The sequence below is a fragment of the Oncorhynchus mykiss genome, chromosome 24 (assembly GCF_013265735.2).
Source record: "Oncorhynchus mykiss isolate Arlee chromosome 24, USDA_OmykA_1.1, whole genome shotgun sequence".
Taxonomy (NCBI): Eukaryota; Metazoa; Chordata; class Actinopteri; order Salmoniformes; family Salmonidae; genus Oncorhynchus; species Oncorhynchus mykiss.
This window is the reverse complement of record NC_048588.1, coordinates 11,101,365-11,119,523: the sequence shown is the minus strand read 5'-3', so window position 1 is coordinate 11,119,523 and position 18,159 is coordinate 11,101,365. Positions and strand designations below refer to the sequence as shown.

Sequence of the window (18,159 nt, the reverse complement as noted above, 5' to 3'; positions counted from 1 at the left end):
CATCGACACCGCAGATGGAGTGTTTGGTATTTGAGGTAAAACAACAGGCCTCCTTTAGATTAAGCCCCCGTTTAGTGTCTCAGGGACTCAGCAAAGCTGTTCAGGACGTACTCCAATACACAGAACATACTGGGTATCATCCCACACCGCCTCATTAAATGCTGTTATGTTGACTGATAAACTGTCATCAGCTCAGATCTGTGTGTGTGTGTGTGTGTCTGCATGCCTGTCTATGTTTCTGTGTGTGTAAGCTATAACTCAGTGGAGACGGCAGGCAGATTTGGCTGCACTGTTGCTAAGAGACACCCTCCCCGGGATGAACGAAGGGCAAAAGTACAGGTGAGGATGACACACACTCGCTGGTGGTATCAGTCTCCGCACGCACGCACGCACACACTCACACACACAGGTAAACACAATATGACTGATGATTATTAGGAGGCATGTATACTAATGACCATGATGGACGGAGGGTAAAGGGTGAGTACTTGCTAAGTAAGAGCAGCATGCGTTTTACCCCCAGCCTTGTGACGCAAAGCCTAGGGCCGTAGAGGATATAAATAGCACTTAGGACAGACAGAGCAGAAACCTAAACAGACCAGGCAAAAGAGGCTTTCTCTATCTAGGACAGAGCAAAAAGACACATCTCTGTGTCCTGTGACAACAGACAAAAAGAGTAATCTTCTCTCCAGTCCTCCTCCATCCCGCACCTGAACTGACATTGACCTGACAACAGCACCAATAAAGGATGAGACCAGAAAGGATAGGGTGGTGTCTGAGTTCCAGATCAGCTGGAGCTTTTAGCCAAATTCCCTAACGTTTGTCATAGAATAATAGTCTGGCAACCAGGTCATATTGGGATGGGTTGTGAGGTTGCCAGGTTAGATTCGGCTTATTGTAGCACAACTTCACAGAGCCTATTAAGGTTGGCAATGAAGGCCATATTGGCCATATCTATATGCATAGACCTCTCTCAGCCACAACGTTTCCTCAAGATCAAAAGGGCAGGTGATGTATGATGTGGAAATGAGCAAGGCAATTGGCAGAGTGAGCGCTCTCTTCAGAGAAATATGGGCAACATCAGATTGAGAGGACATCACACTGAATATGAAATGATTGATGATTGATGATGGCGAAAAAAGGTCATTCATCGTATTCGGTGACAGATTGTTGGTATGTATATTTTTCGAAATTAGCATTAACAACATAATTTTTTCTGATCTGCACATTCGCTAGGCTACCAGGATGTATAGAGAAATGACTCACTAAAATACAAGCTTCTTCTATGCCAAACTGAACAAACAAGGCTGAGAGAAAAAAAGAGGGGATAAGATACTTCAGAGTGAGATAAAACTCAGATAAAGAGGGCAAGAGGGAGAGAGGAAATGAAAGGAAGAAAATGTAGAGAGCGAGACAAGGAGAGTAGAATACCCAAGGGGTGCTGTAGTCTAGAATGTTCCATGCTGCTGTTCTATTTCTTGTAGGACAAATGGGTGAGTGACAGGAGGAGACCGTCTGCAGAGCTGCAGGGCTGCAGAATGAGGTGTTTCAGTCCAGAACTGTCAGTCTGCAGCTGTCTGCCTTGCAGACAGTAGGACTCATACTCCCTGCTGCTAATGTTCAGGGGGATACTAGGACTGTATAGATCAACCTTACCTGACACCGTGGACCCACTACAACTTGCATACCACCCAAAGAGATCCATGGGTGATGCAATCGCCATTGCGCAGCACTCTGCCCCATCCCACCTGGATAAGAGGAATACTGTCATTAAGCTCAGGGCCCTGGGTCTGAAATCTCCCTCTGCAACTGGATCCTATACTTCCTGACGGGCAGACCCCAGGTGGTGAGGGTAGGTAACAACATTTCCACCACGCTGACCCTCAACACGGGGTCCCCGCATAGATGCGTGCCCCTAAGGTGTCCACATGCTTCCCAGCTGAAGCAGGTTGGAAGAGTTTGTGCATATATTATGGCGAAATTTTGTGACATTTCTGTTCGTTTTGGACTATGGTAAGTTTTCTTTGGGCTGTTCGGGCACACAACATTTATTCTAGAGGCAAGCAGAAGTCGGTATACGAAGTGGGTTACGAAGTCGATAGCCGAAGTCGGTATACGAAGTCGGTAGCCGAAGTCTTCGCCCCTTCGTCAGTGATTGGTCTACAGTAGGGATTCTTCAATGTCATTCAAAGAGAGACGGCTTGTTTTCATGAACATTTCTTCATTGAGTAATACTGCACCAAACATATTCGTTAGATGTAAAATTGCGCGACCAAGATATACTCGGCAAAAACTTCAAAATGAATGACAGATTTCTTGAGTTATCTTCGATTAATTCTGACTAGTGTATACTGGCTACGGCGTCTCTGGTTTTCCAAGCAAAGGTATTTTAAGGGAGTATGCGATCACTCTTGTTCGGTTCGCCTAGCCGACTTCGGCTAGGTGCCAGCCAAGCTGAAGCATACTGACTCCTTTAGAGACTGTTTGCACTGACTCTCCACACATCCAACCTTTACACACAAGCACGCACGCACACACACAGATCACAGTTGACTAGCAGGGGGAGAGAGTGAGCATGACCATTTCCTGTTCAACCTGCTGATTCTCTCTCAGACCGCAAGCAGTCTTATCTGGCTTGTCAGCACTGGAATAAAACAACATCAATTCTAATCCAAACATTATGATCTGATGATAAAGATGACGCCGTCTCCCAAAACACAACACCGTACATTCCCTGTGCCACAGTCTCTCGACGATACTGCAATGATCATGTAAATGCTGTCATGAGTACTCCCTCTGCAGTTTTCAGATAAAAAGCTGTGTGGGTATTACCATATTCCTTGTGGCTTCTATCTTTCTGCTTCCCTAACAAGCAGGGGATATCAAAGCAGCTCAGACCGAGACCAAAGGACTGTGTGGCGATGCATCTTGAGCTCTCCTTAACCGGATGGTGCTGAAACGCTAGAAAATACGCCGTAGCTCTGTATCTGCAGCAGCCCAGAGACTCTGCACAAGCAGATCAAAACCACCACTCACTATGGGACAGTCCCTTCTCCTAGTATCCCACATGTTAGTATTCTGCAGGACCCTGTGCATAGGAGAGGGGATTGAGGGGGACTGAGTGACCACCCCCCTGGTGGTGAGGGGGACTGAGGAGCAGCAAGGAGCCATTATGGGTGCTGGGAGGGTGCTATCTATAACCTAAAGGGTTATTTGGCTGTTCCCATAGGATAATCCATTGAAGAACCCTTTTTGGTTCCAGGTAGAACCCTTTTGGGTTCGATATAAAACCCTTTCCACAGAGGGTTCTACATGGAACCCAAAAGGGTTCTTCAATGGATTATCCTATGGGAACAGCCAAATAACCCTTTAGGAACCAAAAAAAAGGTTATCCTTTGTGGACAGCCAAAGAACTGTTTTGGAACCCTTTTTTTAAAGAATGTAGGGTGCACAAACTCCTCTCAACTTCGAGATTCAGAAAACATTCAAAGCTGTGATACACAACACCCTTCACTAGTGGTTCTTGGTAAATAGAGCCACCTGCCACTGGAACCAGCTCAAACAGTTTCCATTAATGATAAGCCTCCACACAATCTTCAGAAAAGTGCAGAGCTCAAACAAAATCCTTGCTAGGAATCATTGGAAGTGAGTGACCTCATAGAGAGGTATACTTTGTAATGGTAAACACAAAATACTCGTAGAGAGGTATTCTTTGTAATGGTAAACACAAAATACTCATAGAGAGGTATACTTTGTAATGGTAAACACAAAATGCTGGGGCAATGAGATTAAGTGTACCCAGCTCAACAATTCACTATTCAGTGTCTCATAATGCTGAAAGGCTGACCAATCCAATAAGAGCTGCTTGTGTGCTCGTCTTTAGGGAGTGATACACTCTACAGAGTCCCTGACATTGACACGCAACCTGATTGTAGAGGATCTTTGCACATCTATCAGAGCACAACCGGTCTTTAATTAATGAATAAGCCATGGCCCTGGAGACTCATGGGCAAATAACTTACGGATACACAAGCAGGAGAAATCTCACCTGGCGACAAGAAGCAATCCCTATTGGACCAGGTAATAGCTATAAGTACAGACTAGAGTGGGTAGAGGTTCAGGTAAACAAACAACTACTGAACACTTGATTCACACTATATGGCCGACCTGAACCATACTGTGCTGGCTCGGATATCTTATTTAAAACATTGTCCTTTCCAGTACGATTCCAGCAACTATGGTGTATGCATATCCTGGCCAGGCCAGCACAGCTTCTCTGTGCTTGATTTGTGAAAATGGACTGGTTTAATTAGATTAAACTAGATTAGATACCCAGTCTTTCCATAGCTCCCATCTGAACCAGTTCAGGATGAGACATGATGGTTTAAATATATATATATATTTAACTAGGCAAGTCAGTTAAGAACAAATTCTTATTTACAATGACTGCCTAGCCCAGCCAAACCCGGATGATGCTGGGCCAATTGTGGCCGCCCTATGGGACACCCAATCACAGCCGGATGTGATACAGCCTGGATTCAAACCAGGGACTGTAGTGACGCCTCTTGCACTGAGCTGCAGTGCCTTAGACCGCTGCGCCACTCGGAAGCCCATAACTGACTCTGACACTATCGAACAATGGCACATCCTCCGAGATCAAATCTCACCTTCTTCTCCTACTCTCCAGCACGGATTTAGTCTCCTAAACTCTTGAGCTCATTTGATAAAATGGACAAACGATTCCTTTAGGGTGGGATGTTTGACTGATTCCCTCACAGTTTCTTATTGTCAATCGCTTTCTCTTTCTCCATCTCCCCCTCTCTCTCCATATCTCTCGCTCTCTATTTCACATTTTTCTTTCTCCATCTCCCTCCTCTCTCTCTCTCTCTCTCTCTCTCTCTCTCTCTCTCTCTCTCTCTCTCTCTCTCTCTCCAGTTCCATCTGTGGTGCGAGTCTGACGCACGGAGGAAGGACTCAAACTGCCAGTGTGTCCCACCGACAAAACAGGTTGCTTACCGAATCCCTATTGACTGCTACTCAAGTTTCCATGGAGAAGGAGGGGATGAATGGGACAGGGAAAGAAAAATCAATTACTCCCCAAAGAGCTGCTCTCATAGGCTGGCTGTGGCGGGCCTGTGGCGTGGAGGAGCGGAGTGGTTGTGACAGTAACAAACAGCAGCTGATGCCCTCTCCATTTCTAATCCAGTAGTAGGAAACAAGGACAGCCAAGGAGACAGTAATAAGGTCCCTGAGTCACCTTGGTAGTTTGGTTATGAGATACAATGACGCTGGCTGCTGTTTGTCGTTTGTGGATGCACTCTCTTACACCAGAATGAGTCAGAGGCCTCACAGACTGAATCCTATTGCTACTGTAACTCCCGCAGTATTCACTACATGCAGTGAATAGTTGAGTCAACTCTGAGGCTAAGTTTCCTTGAGGAATACTACACAGAACTGGGTTAGGTAGGATTGAAATGCCAAACACGTTCTGCTATTTAGGTCATTCTGACAAGTGGTATGTGAAGCAAGGAAATTGGACTTTTCCATAGGAAAAAAGCCCAACCATTCAGGTCATTCACTCAGACCTCTCTCTCTCTCTCTCTCTCTCTCTCTCTCTCTCTCTCTCTCTCTCTCTCTCTCTCTCTCTCTCTCTCTCTCTCTCTCTCTCTCTCTCTCTCTCTCTCTCTCTCTCTCTCTCTCTCTCTCTCTCTCTCTCTCTCTCTCTCTCTCTCTCTCTCTCTCTCTCTCTCTCTCTCTCTCTCTCTCTCTCTCTCTCTCTCTCTCTCTCTCTCTCTCTCTCTCTCACTCACTCACTCACTCACTCACTCACTCACTCACTCACACACACACACACACACACACACACACACACACACACACACACACACACACACACACACACACACACACACACACACACACACACACACACACACACACACACACACACACACACACACACACACACACACACACACACACACACACACACACACACACACACACACACACAACCCTAAGACACACATGTTTGTTTTACTATCCTTGTGGGGACCAAATAATTAATTAATAACCTAACGCTAAACCTAACCCTTAACATAACCCTAACCTTAACCCCAAACCCCTAAACCTAACTATAAACTTAACCTTTAAGCCTAAAATTGACTTTCTCCTTGTGTCGAACAATGAAATGTCAGAATTTTCCTTGTTTTACTATCCTTGTGAACCAAACACACACACACACACAAATACACAGAATATTGTATTTCAATATATTTCATTGACATCATCAGTTTTCAGGCTGATGAACCACATGCCTCTAACTATGAACAACTCAAGGATAATCCTGCTCAGCCTGTGACGCTTGGTTGTCTCCTACTCCGCTACTCTTCTCTACTCCTGTTGCCACAGCAACGCAACACTCCTCTTCACATCTCGCTCACAGCACATGCTGCCATTAAAAACCATCTTCAAGGGAGAAGAGAGAAAGAGAAGTGCAGATTATGTTGTATCGATATCAACAGTCCAAATATAATAGAACCAAGCAGGATAATATCAGACAGACAGACAGACGGGTACAGGCAGGTGGGTCAGGCTCACCTCACAGTTGCGTCCGGAGAAGCCGGAGGTGCAGGTGCAGCTGTAAGCCCAGGTGTTGGGCAGAGTGTCCTCTGTCTCTGGGTCGGAGGGTTGGGCCGAGCAGGCACCTCCGTTGAGACAGGGCCGTCCCTCGCAGGGGTCAGGCAGGGGAGTGGCCTGGGTGGGGTCAGCCTCAGCCGGGGCAGCCGCCTCCGGAGCAGGGGGCTCCAGATCAAGGGGGGAGGAGAAACCCCCACCCCCGGCACTCAGCAGAAGCAGGAGGAGGTAGAGGGGGCGCTGCGCGGCCACAGGCATCCTCATCTTCTCTTATGTACGTATAAACCTTATTTGTCACTCCCTCTCTGCGCTCTCTGTTCCTCTTAGCTCTGGCTCAGTGAGTAAGCTGCTGGTCGCTCTGCTATCTGTGTTTGTGGGTGAGGGAGCTGAATGGAGAGTGTGTGAGTGTGAGAGGCAGGCTGGTAGGGATGCTGTAGACTGGCTGTGTGCACTGCGACTGAGCAAGCGAGCTGACTGGCTGGCGAGGAGACTGAGGAGGGGGCTAGCTCCCGCCATCGCTCTGATTCATTGTGACTACAGATGACGACAGTCTTTCTCTCGCCCTATCTCCTGCACGCACACATAGCCGCACACATACAAACACACAGTTGCGAGCACACATGCACATGGAAGCACGCACACACACAGTGTCATCATTCATACCCTCTCCTTGGACCTGGCATACCCATTTCTACTAGTTTTACCCCAAAGTTTCAGCTAAATAAATCTGGTCACAATTCACATTTGGAATGTTGCAAAGTATGTGCTTTTCAAAGCACTAAAACTGCACCACATAAGAGACATTCAGCAGTGCAAGTGGGGACACATTCCCATCTGCTACATTGGAGCAACATGGAGCTGGAACCAATACTTAAAAAAAATATTGGCACAAGATGGAGGGATTGTTGGAACATAACAAACAAAATGACAGTTAATGAAAATGTTCCCTTAATCCAGTATTATACAAGAGACAATTCTCAAACTCTACAGCACAGCAACAGTCATGTTTTAAAAGTAAAACTAACAATGACTCAATAATCCATGCATTCTGGGAATGCTATAAAGTCCAAAAGCTATGGGCGGAGTTAGAAAGTTGGCTGTCAGAAGTATTACAATGTAAATGTGCTTTTAATCTGTCTGTCTGCATATTGCAAGACATCACATGAGGGTGCAGTGAGATACCCGTCGGGTTGAACGATACTCTTGTCAATTATCCTGAAAAATCTGATACTTAAAAACTGGGAATCAACCAATCCTCCATCGTTAAGACAATGGAAAAATCATATGCTTTATTATCTAAATATTGAAAGAGCGTGGGCGACGAAGAGGAACGCAATTTGAGGACGTGGTGGAGAGAAGTGCAGGCACTGGAGATAGGGGTGAGAACAGGTGGGTCTGGGTTCGTCTGTATGTTGTCTTTTGAATGTTTCCGTTTTGTATTGTATGAAAAAGGAAAAGAAAAAATGTGTACTGAAAAAAGCAATCCGAGCAAAAATCCAAACAATACCCCCTCTCTTCAAATACTCTCAATTACTCAGCAACCAGTTCGTTCCCATGGCGATCCCTAGGTACCTGAACACTTGACAGTCATTATAGCTGCAATGTCTGTGACTCTTGTGTCTCTCCATCACCTTCAGAGGTGAGCCCAGAGGTCAGTTCATGAACTACTGTACCTCTCACCATGCTCATCTACCAAACTCGGCCTATGAATGGCTCTACTCTTCATGGAGTAATAAAACCTTAGCAAGTTACAAGAATCGAAAGAAATACATTTGCATAATAAATATAACAGACAGGTTATGAGAATTTTCTCAATCAGGAGTTTTCAGGAGTTTTAGAAGCCTAACTGAACCGTTCCCCAAAGACTAAGATTGTGTCCCAAATGGCACCCTCCTACTACTTATAGGGCCTATGGGCTCTGGTCAAAAGTTGTGCGCTATGTAGGGAATAGGGTGCCATTTAGGAAGTACAATAAATATTCCTTCTATCTGAATTGAATCTACCTGAATTGAATCTCATAAGGTTGATATGATTCATGACCTTCATTTCGGTAAGTAAAAAGCCTTTGCAGGCAGCTACCTCAGAAAGTGACTCCGTCGCCATATCATGTGACCATGCGGTGTGGTCGATATAAAGCACGGTGGTCGTTAATAGCCCGTCAGCCCACCCGAGTCCCAACTCTCCCATTTCCATAATGAGTCTTCACACAGGCAAGTAAATCTGTCAGCTCAACCACTTTACTCATCTCACAGAGAGCCAGGTACTGTGCTGAAGCCAACTTATCTGCTAGCTGACTGGACTCGGCCCCTCACACACAATACATATCCACTGGGCCTAAGTAGGATGTAGATGGGGCGTGCAATATGCATGTGCATGAAAACAGTGAAATTACAGGCAGGAGTTACAGGGATACACATTTACAAAAACTGAAAAAGTTTGGTTATTTTTTAAAGTATGCTTTGGCAATTCAGTGACATCATTTGGCATAAGCTAAGGACCCTGGGACCAAACACCTACCTCTGCAACTGGATCCTGGATTTCCTGATGGGCCGCCCCCAGATGGTAAGGGTAGGTAACAACACATTCCCCTCCTCAACACGGGGGACCCTCAGTGGTACGTGCTCAGTCTCCTCCTGTACTCTCTGTTCACTCATGCCTGCATGGCCTGGCATAACTCCAACACCATCATTAAGTGCCGATGACACAACAGTGGTAGGCCTGATCACCGACAACGACGAGACAGCCTATAGGGAGGAGGTCAGAGACCTGGCCGGGTGGTGCCAGAATAACAACCTATCCCTCAACGTAACCAAGACTAAGGAGTTGATTGTGGACTACAGGAAAAGGAGGATCGAGCATGCCCCCATTCTCATCGACGGGGCTGCAGTGGAGCAGGTTGAGAGCTTCAAGTTCCTTGGTGTCCATATCACCAACAAACTAACATGGTCCAAGCACACCAAGACAGTTGTGAAGAGGGCACAACAAAACCTATTACCCGTCAGGAGAGTGAAAAGATTTGGCATGGGTCCTCAGATCCTCAAAAGGTGCACCATCGAGAGCATCCTGTCTGGTTACATCACTGCCTGGTATGGCAACTGCTCAACCCCGACCGCAAGGCACTACAGAGGGTCCAGTACATCACTGGGGCCAAGCTTCGTGCCATCCAGGACCTCTATACCAGGCGGTGTCAGAGGAAGGCCCTAAAAATTGTCAGACTCCAGCCGCCCTAGTCATAGACTGTTCTCTCTGCTACCGCACTGCAAGTAGCACTGGAGTGCCAATTCTAGGTCTAAACAGCTTCTACCCCCATGCCATAAGACTCCTGAACATCTAATCAAATGGTTACCCATAACTATCTACAAGTACATTTTACCTCAACTAACCGGTGCCCCCGCACATCGACTCTGAACAGGACTGCGCAAAAATGCAAATGCTTTCGGTTTGAGTTATATTAGGTTTTATTTTCATCGTATATACAGTGGGGCAAAAAAGTATTTAGTCAGCCACCAATTGTGCAAGTTCTCCCACTTAAAAAGATGAGAGAGGCCTGTAATTTCCATCATAGGTACACTTCAACTATGACAGACAAAATGAGAAAAAAAATCCAGAAAATCACATTGTAGGATTTTTTATGAATTTATTTGCATATTATGGTGGAAAATAAGTATTTGGTCACCTACAAACAAGCAAGGTTTCTGGCTCTCACAGACCTGTAACTTCTTCTTTAAGAGGCTCCTCTGTCCTCCACTCGTTACCTGTATTAATGGCACCTGTTTGAACTTGTTATCAGTATAAAAGACTGTCAACAACCTCAAACAGTCGCACTCGAAATTCCACTATGGCCAAGACCAAAGAGCTGTCAAAGGACACCAGAAACAAAATTGTAGACCTGCACCAGGCTGGGAAGACTGAATCTGCAATAGGTAAGCAGCTTGGTTTGAAGAAATCAACTGTGGGAGCAATTATTAGGAAATGGAAGACATACAAGACCACTGATAATCTCCCTCGATCTGGGGTTCCACGCAAGATCTCACCCCGTGGGGTCAAAATGATCACAAGAACGGTGAGCAAAAATCCCAGAACCACACGGGGGGACCTAGTGAATGACCTGCAGAGAGCTGGGACCAAAGTAACAAAGCCTACCATCAGTAACACACTACACCGCCAGGGACTCAAATCCTGCAGTGCCAGACGTGTCCCCCTGCTTAAGCCAGTAAATGTCCAGGCCCGTCTGAAGTTTGCTAGAGAGCATTTGGATGATCCAGAAGAAGATTGAAAGAATGTCATATGGTCAGATGAAACCAAAATAGAATATTTTGGTAAAAACTCAACTCGTCGTGTTTGGAGGACAAAGAATGCTGAATTGCATCCAAAGAACACCATACCTACTGTGAAGCATGGGGGTGGAAACATCATGCTTTGGGGCTGTTTTTCTGCAAAGGGACCAGGACGACTTGATCCGTGTCAAGGAAAGAGTGAATGGGGCCATGTATCGTGAGATTTTGAGTGAAAACCTCCTTCCATCAGCAAGGCCATTGAAGATGAAACGTAGGTCTTTCAGCATGACAATGATCCCAAAAACACTGCCCGGGCAACGAAGTAGTGGCTTCGTAAGAAGCATTTCAAGGTCCTGGAGTGGCCTAGCCTGTCTCCAGATCTCAACCCCATAGAAAATCTTTGGAGGGAGTTGAAAGTCTGTGTTGCCCAGCAACAGCCCCAAAACATCACTGCTCTAGAGGAGATCTGCATGGAGGAATGGGCCAAAATACCATCAACAGTGTGTGAAAACCTTGTGAAGACTTACAGAAAACGTTTGACCTCTATCATTGCCAACAAAGGGTATATAACAAAGTATTGAGATAAACTTTTGTTATTGACCAAATACTTATTTAACACCATAATTTGCAAATAAATTCACTAAAAATCCTACAATGTAGGCCTCCCGGGTGGCACAGTGGTTAAGGGCGCTGTGCTGCAGCGCCAGCTGTGCCATCAGAGACTCTGGGTTTGCGCCCAGGCTCTGTCGTAACCGACCGGGAGGTCCGTGGGGCAACGCACAATTGGCCTAGCGTCGTCCGGGTTAAGGAGGGCTTGGCCGGTAGGGATGTCCTTGTCTCATCGCGCACCAGCGACTCCTGTGGCGGGCCGGGCGCAGTGCGCGCTAACCAAGGTTGCCAGGTGCACGGTGTTTCCTCCGACACATTGGTGCGGCTGGCTTCCGGGTCGGATGCGCGCTGTGTTAAGAAGCAGTGCGGCTTGGTTGGGTTGTGTATCGTAGGACGCATGACTTTCAACCTTCGTTTCTCCCCAGCCCGTACGGGAGTTGTAGCGATGAGACAAGCTAGCTACTAAAAAACAATTGGATACCACGAAATTGGGGAGAAAAAGGGGTAAAAAAAAAAAAAATCATACAATGTGATTGATTGATTTTTACATTTTGTCTGTCATAGTTGAAGTGTACCTATGATGAAAATGACATTAAGTGGGAGAACTTGTACAATTGGTGACTGACTAAAGACTTTTTTGCCCCACTGTAGTCTTGCTAGTGTTGTTTTACTGCTGTTCTTTAATTACTTTGGACTTTTATTTTTTAACTGCATTGTTGTTTAGGGGATTGTAAGTAAGCATTTCACTCTAGGTCTACCTACACCTGTTGTATTCGGCGCATGTGACTAATCAAATTTGATTTGACAAAGACATTTCTTCTACATTATCTCCTTTTTGTAAGAATTTATGCAAAACTTAAGGCAGAGTTGAGTTGTGCGCTGCATGTGAAACTGGGGGCACACAGCAGTGAACCCTATACGCCTTTGCAGCATCTCCAAATCCTCACTACCCAGTTACCCCCCACCCCAAAAAAACCATGTAACTGCAGTCGACTATGGTATGTGGTCAGAGTAATTGCAGTTAACCTGCACTGCAGTAAACATTTATTTTGGATGCAATATTTGCAGCATACTGCACTCTACCTAGTTATTTTATTTGTTACCTTTCAGTTAAGAACAAATTCCTATTGACAATGAGGGCCTACCGGGGAACAGTGGTTTAACTGCCATGTTCAGGGGCAGAACGATCCAGCAACCTTTTGGTTAATGTCCCAACGCTCTGACCACTAGTCTACCTGCCGCCCCAGTTATGCAACAGTGTTCTGCACACTGACTGCAATCCTTTTTTATAAGGGAAGATGTTAAACAGCCTCCTTGGGTAGGAAAGGAAAATAAATTCCTCCAGAGGTGACATTCAAGACCACCTCTCTGCCTGTCCCCTAGCATCTCCCTGGCCGTGACCCTACTCTGAGGGTGTCTCAGGCAAAGTTGAGATAACAAAAAACGCATTTCCAATTCACACTATTAGTATAACATTTTACATATATAAATAGGACAAATATAGGTGCCACCAAACTATACTGTATATCTCAATTGTCATGACCAAATCCATATCCCTCTCAGAACATTAACAATGGTTCTAAAAAAAAAAAAAGAGGGATGAGTTCTTTAGAATGACTCGGTCCTTTCAAAGTAAATTGTGGTGTTTACTTCATCCACGCAGTTGATACATAAGGGCTTTGTCCACCAGTCACAGAAACATCAATCCTTCAAGTACTACTCTTAATAAACCATGACATCTAAATTGGTAGGGTCTGAGGTAATCAGCTGCTCATTTAAAATATATAATCAGACATGTTATGAATCAAGCAACTCCTACTCCCATTGATCCCCTCTAGGATTATACCCGTCAGTCAAAACCACAGAATGGAGGATAAAAACAAACAGGAGGATGGATTAAATAAAGACAACACAGATGAGTCAAACAGTTACTTTATTTTATGTTCAGGTAAAAACATGAACCTGATGCAGTAAATTATTGCAGATCTTAGAAACCAGCACATGAACGATTAGGCCAGGAGAGCAGAGTGGGGCCCTCCCCTGGCCACAGACTGCAGGTGCACACCACGGTTTGTTCCAAGCCAGCAGCCAAAAAATAAACTACAGCAAGAAAAAAAAAATAGAAAATTAAAAAAGGTAAAGCAGACATCCACCTCAAACCGGGCGTCAAACTGCATATAAACTCTTATTCCATAAATGAACTTGAAATGCTATCTGGCCATGAAATGAGTCCAGCCAAATGTGTGCTCTCAGCTACAACAGGGATTGGGGGTGGTGGCTCGGCGCAAGGCCCAGCCAATCAGTCTTCCCAGAGGGCACTCCCTCAGGGTCCAGCTGAGACACACTACTACTCCATCAAAGTGAGGGCAAAAATAAAAGTCCAACACATTGGATAACTCTTATAACGTTTGAGCTGAAGCTCTGTAATTGTAGGCCAGAAAAACTATTTCAATTTAGGAAAAAAAAATAAAGAGTAGGTACTACGCTCTTATCACTACCCGCAGTCAACCAACTGCAACTCTCCTTTCCAAAAAATGTATAAGCAAAAACACAGAGAGGGGGGAAAGCAGAACCAAAATGCAACAAATTGGGGCCGTATAATACACGAGAACAGAATGCAAACAGACAAACTGAAGGGGAAAGGAGACACGAGAACAAAGAGCTATTCTATCAAATGTGTAGAATGAGCAAAGTCTGCAAATTTTTCTGTACAAATTATCTTTGGAGCTAAAGTGAACCTAGCTTGCTCAATGGACCTCCCCTCCCCACCACAGTGATGTCATTCACCACTCTGGAGAAGAAACATCCCTTTAAATATCACACAGCAATGCATTTAAAATGTCACCCACATTTTTTTTCTTTTTTCTTTTTAAACATTACTCAACTACTGATATAATTTTTTCGCAGTTTTATTTATTTTTTGTTCTGCGAGTCATGTAACGCCTTTGTAGGAGAGACAGGGGCAGCAAATATATATCAAGTCCTTTTTTAATTTCTGCAAGCTGCGTTCTCTAACAAGAAGGCTGTACACATTTTGCCTTGATGTAGGTGATTACAAAAAGAAAAAACTAGAAGGAAGTCATGATTACGTCGGTTTGCTGTAGAAGGCATTTTGAATGGGAGAGACCGCGAGATCAGGACAGGTGGAAGGACTGCTGGCCCTCTCGGGCCGCAATCAACAGTTTCTTGCGCATGATCTCGATGCTGGAGTAGTCGGGCAGCTTCAGGTAGTTGACGCAGGTCATTACCGAGGGCAGGAAGTCGTCCGGGTTCTCCGTTGACTCAAAAGTCTTCCGCACAATGGTCAGCGGCGGGTTCAGACTACGGAAACCTGGAGGAGAGAGGTTGCATGCTCAGAATCAGATCAAAACAGAGCCATGTTTGGATTTCGTCTGTCGACCTACTTAATATGCCTTTTGCCTCGTCCCATTCTCTGTCCTTGAGGTCTATGGTGTTCATGCCTATTTGTGTGGGTTTCCAGTAAGGTGAGCGGTGTCCCGTTCATTTCTTTACTAAGTGCATGAGGGCGCGACATAACTGCAGCCTAAGTTAAAATGCTCCGCAGTCAGAAAACATTGCACCCAAAGTATGGGCTTGTTCAATCCACAAAGTCAGAAAACAGGACCCACGCATCTTCGAGACACAACAATTCTTCAAGTGTGTATGGTGAGTGAATGTGTGTAGGTGTCCCTGATCACTCACCTCCAACAGGCAGCCTGGGGCTTCCTGTGACAAACTGCAGGAAGAGTCTCTGCTGCTCTGCGTCAAAACTACTGAGCACATCAAACAGGAACCCAACAGCACGACTGTGGAGAGAAACAGACAACACATCAAACCACTGCACTCTGGCAAGTCCTAAACATGACACTCAATGTAGGTCTGGTCGCTGACCTGTCATGCGTGTAGCCGTGGTCAGGACGACAGCACTCCATCAGGGTCTTGACGTCCCAGGTCTCGGACTTGCTGCCACAAAGCAGCTGATCCAACTACAGGTGGATGGGAGAGCATAGAGGGGGTTAGCAACGTGACACCCTGAAGACAAACAGAACAGCGAAATAAATCATTGTTTCTTGGGATTAGCGATAAGCCGGACTCACCTCTTCAGGGTAGAAATACTGCAAGTGATGCAGGGGGAAGACCGACTCGAACCCTTCCCTGAAAGACTCAAACTGCCGGGACACGCCTTCGTTCATCGTCCAGTAGACCACCAGCTGTAGAGAGAAGAGGACCAACGGTCAGGTGGTGTGGAGAGTCTATTTGTAGGAGCCCTGTGTGTGTGCGAGCTACCCACCCTGAGGTACTCCTCCAGGTTGTAGATGGTGACAGGGACATCCTTGCCCCCCTTCTTCAGCTCAATGTTGGGGAAACCAGGCAGGGTGAAGTCCAGGCCCAGGTCCTCCACAGAGCAGCCGTTCATGTTGAGACTCTCCAGAGCTTGCTGCAGGGTCTCCCTTGTCTAGGAGACACACATGGAGGAAACAGGCCTTTTATTAATATGGGGAACGTAACATGGAGGAGCATCGGCAATCTGATAGGGAGGGGCCATGCTGGTTGAACTCAGAAGTTAGTGATGTTTTGCTAGCCTGACACTTGAGTAAAGCTGCAAATTCTGACACGCATGAACTTATGTGTGGACTGCGAAGCCCTTTGCTCAGTGCGTGGTGAGGAGTCACAGAGGGGATGTCTAGTGAAGTGTAAATCTAGCCTTACTATAGCTACCACCGTCCAAGTTCTCATTTCCAAAGACAAATTGTAATGACTGAGGTTAGCTGCGTCTGGGGAGGTTGTGTATATCGGGGACTGACCTGGGAGAGGTCCTGCTCCAGCCTCTTCTTCTGGCGGATGATATCCTCCAGGTGCTGGATGGACTTGGCCACGCCCGGGTCGATGTTGACCAGGTCGTGGGAGCTGATGGATGTCTCGTGCCGCAGCATCCACTTGTAGAAGGGCAGCCCCAGGGGCAGGTCCAGCTGGGAGGGAGTGGAGAGGAGACAGAGGTGTTAGTTCAGCAGAGGGCTCCCCACTGAGAGGTTCTGGTGAACGTAAAACTCTGCTTGAAAGGTGAAAGCATGTATGAGGGCTATAGAAGAGGAGAGTTACATCACCCAACTTTATTCCTGCAAACCCAGCAAACAGGGCTTAAGTCAAGTAATGCAAGTGTTAAAAACCACTCCAAAAGGACTAAATAGAAGGTCTAGAAGCATTGGCATTGGAGACTACAGAGACTGGTCCAAGGTACAACAAAGTGGTACGGTTTACCAGTCTGAAGTCCATTATGGCCTTGGCCATCAGCTTGCCCAGGAAGCGGAACTTCATCTTGATTTTGGCGATGTGCGCCGGTTTGGTTGTCCTGCCGAAGGGAACGGCAAACAGCCCTCGGGAGCTGAACATGTACTTGGTCCCTTCTTGGCTTCCTGGGAGACAGAAAAATCAAGATAGTGGAGAAGAGAGGAGATTTAGGGAGAGGAAGATATGTTCCAATGTGGGTGTCCCCTTCAGGAGCCCACATCTCAGCAAGATGTGACTAAACAGTTGTGGCATTTTGGAAAATTGTAGGAGAGCCTTTATATCTAAAATAAATCAAATTTCTGTACAGTAGTTTATTTGTTACAGAAATCACTACTAAAACATTTTTTAGGAGCTCCTATTTAGAGACAAATCTATTCCCCAGAGGGTTGGAGTAGAAAGTTACCTTTGGGGTTGGACAGGGTGACCTCCTCACCCCTCCACAGCCCAAGGTCGGCCCTCTGCAGCTCCTGGGAGACCAGGGCGTAGAACTCCAGGGTGGGACCCAGCCCTGTGCCCACCTGACAGAAGGATAGGGGGGAAGAAGGGAGAGAGCGAGGCCGAGTTGGAGGAGAGAGAAAAGGAAAAGAGGGAGGGAGAGAAAGAAAGAAAGAAAAGAGGGAAGAGATGAGCTTCTATCCAATAAGTCCAGGGCCATATTCAAAATGTAATCCCCCAAACGACACGGTATCTTACTTTTTATGAGAGGGACAAACTCAAAATGAAGGTGATTGAAGTGCTCTGAATGAGGGTGTGAATGCGTATACTGTACCTCATTCTCATACTGGATCTCCAGCATGGCTCTGGAGCTGCCGAGGTCCTGCATCACTGACTCCGCCTGCTTCAGCAGCTCCTCACGGTTTATCGTTCGCTGGAGACCGAGGGGGACGAGCAGAAAGGAAGAGTTAGTGACAAGACAAACAGGAGTCGGCAGGATACAAAAAGCAGATGAACTGGCTGGATAATTGTAATTGGGGACATCCACTCTTCTTTGCTATACTTGAACCTATTCCAGAAAGGCATTTGAAATGCATGCATTGAGCTGATTGTGACATTACACCAACATCATTCTAACATTTTCAACACCTTTTTCCTGTCGAGGCGGGGCGCCACGCGGCTGTCCTGAGAATCTGATTGGTTGATCTCGGGGTTGGTGTCGAGGAGGCGCTGCATGGCCCGGTCACGGTCAAACGCTGTTACATAGAAGAGCATCTGCCGTGTGTCGAACGGGAAGAAGAAGGGACTGGGGAGGAGGGAGAGTGAATGAAATAGTTGGTCAAAATACATGGCATATATATATATATACATACACTGCCAGTTTATTAGGTACACCCATCTATACTGAACAAAA

General features: G+C 46.1%; 2 protein-coding genes across 15 annotated transcripts in view; both read right to left on the bottom strand.

The window, feature by feature from the left end:
- LOC110503319 (delta and Notch-like epidermal growth factor-related receptor) overlaps window positions 1–7,107 on the bottom strand; it is an 80,343-nt gene extending 73,236 nt beyond the window's left edge. The window contains exon 1 of the mRNA XM_036961640.1: window positions 6,601–7,107. Coding sequence (XP_036817535.1) covers window positions 6,601–6,900 — 300 coding nt within the window. The 5' untranslated portion in view covers window positions 6,901–7,107. The remainder of the gene's footprint in view (window positions 1–6,600) is intronic.
- Window positions 7,108–13,438: 6,331 nt separating this feature from the next.
- trip12 (thyroid hormone receptor interactor 12) overlaps window positions 13,439–18,159 on the bottom strand; it is a 57,450-nt gene continuing 52,729 nt past the window's right edge. For all 14 annotated transcript variants that reach the window (XM_021582226.2, XM_021582231.2, XM_021582228.2 and 11 more), the window contains 10 exons: window positions 17,895–18,051; window positions 17,581–17,679; window positions 17,215–17,329; window positions 16,782–16,936; window positions 16,328–16,492; window positions 15,814–15,978; window positions 15,620–15,733; window positions 15,414–15,508; window positions 15,225–15,328; window positions 13,439–14,853 (listed from right to left, as the gene is read on the bottom strand). In XM_021582226.2, the coding sequence (XP_021437901.1) occupies window positions 14,657–14,853; window positions 15,225–15,328; window positions 15,414–15,508; window positions 15,620–15,733; window positions 15,814–15,978; window positions 16,328–16,492; window positions 16,782–16,936; window positions 17,215–17,329; window positions 17,581–17,679; window positions 17,895–18,051 (1,366 nt within the window). In that variant the 3' untranslated portion in view covers window positions 13,439–14,656. The remainder of the gene's footprint in view (window positions 14,854–15,224; window positions 15,329–15,413; window positions 15,509–15,619; window positions 15,734–15,813; window positions 15,979–16,327; window positions 16,493–16,781; window positions 16,937–17,214; window positions 17,330–17,580; window positions 17,680–17,894; window positions 18,052–18,159) is intronic.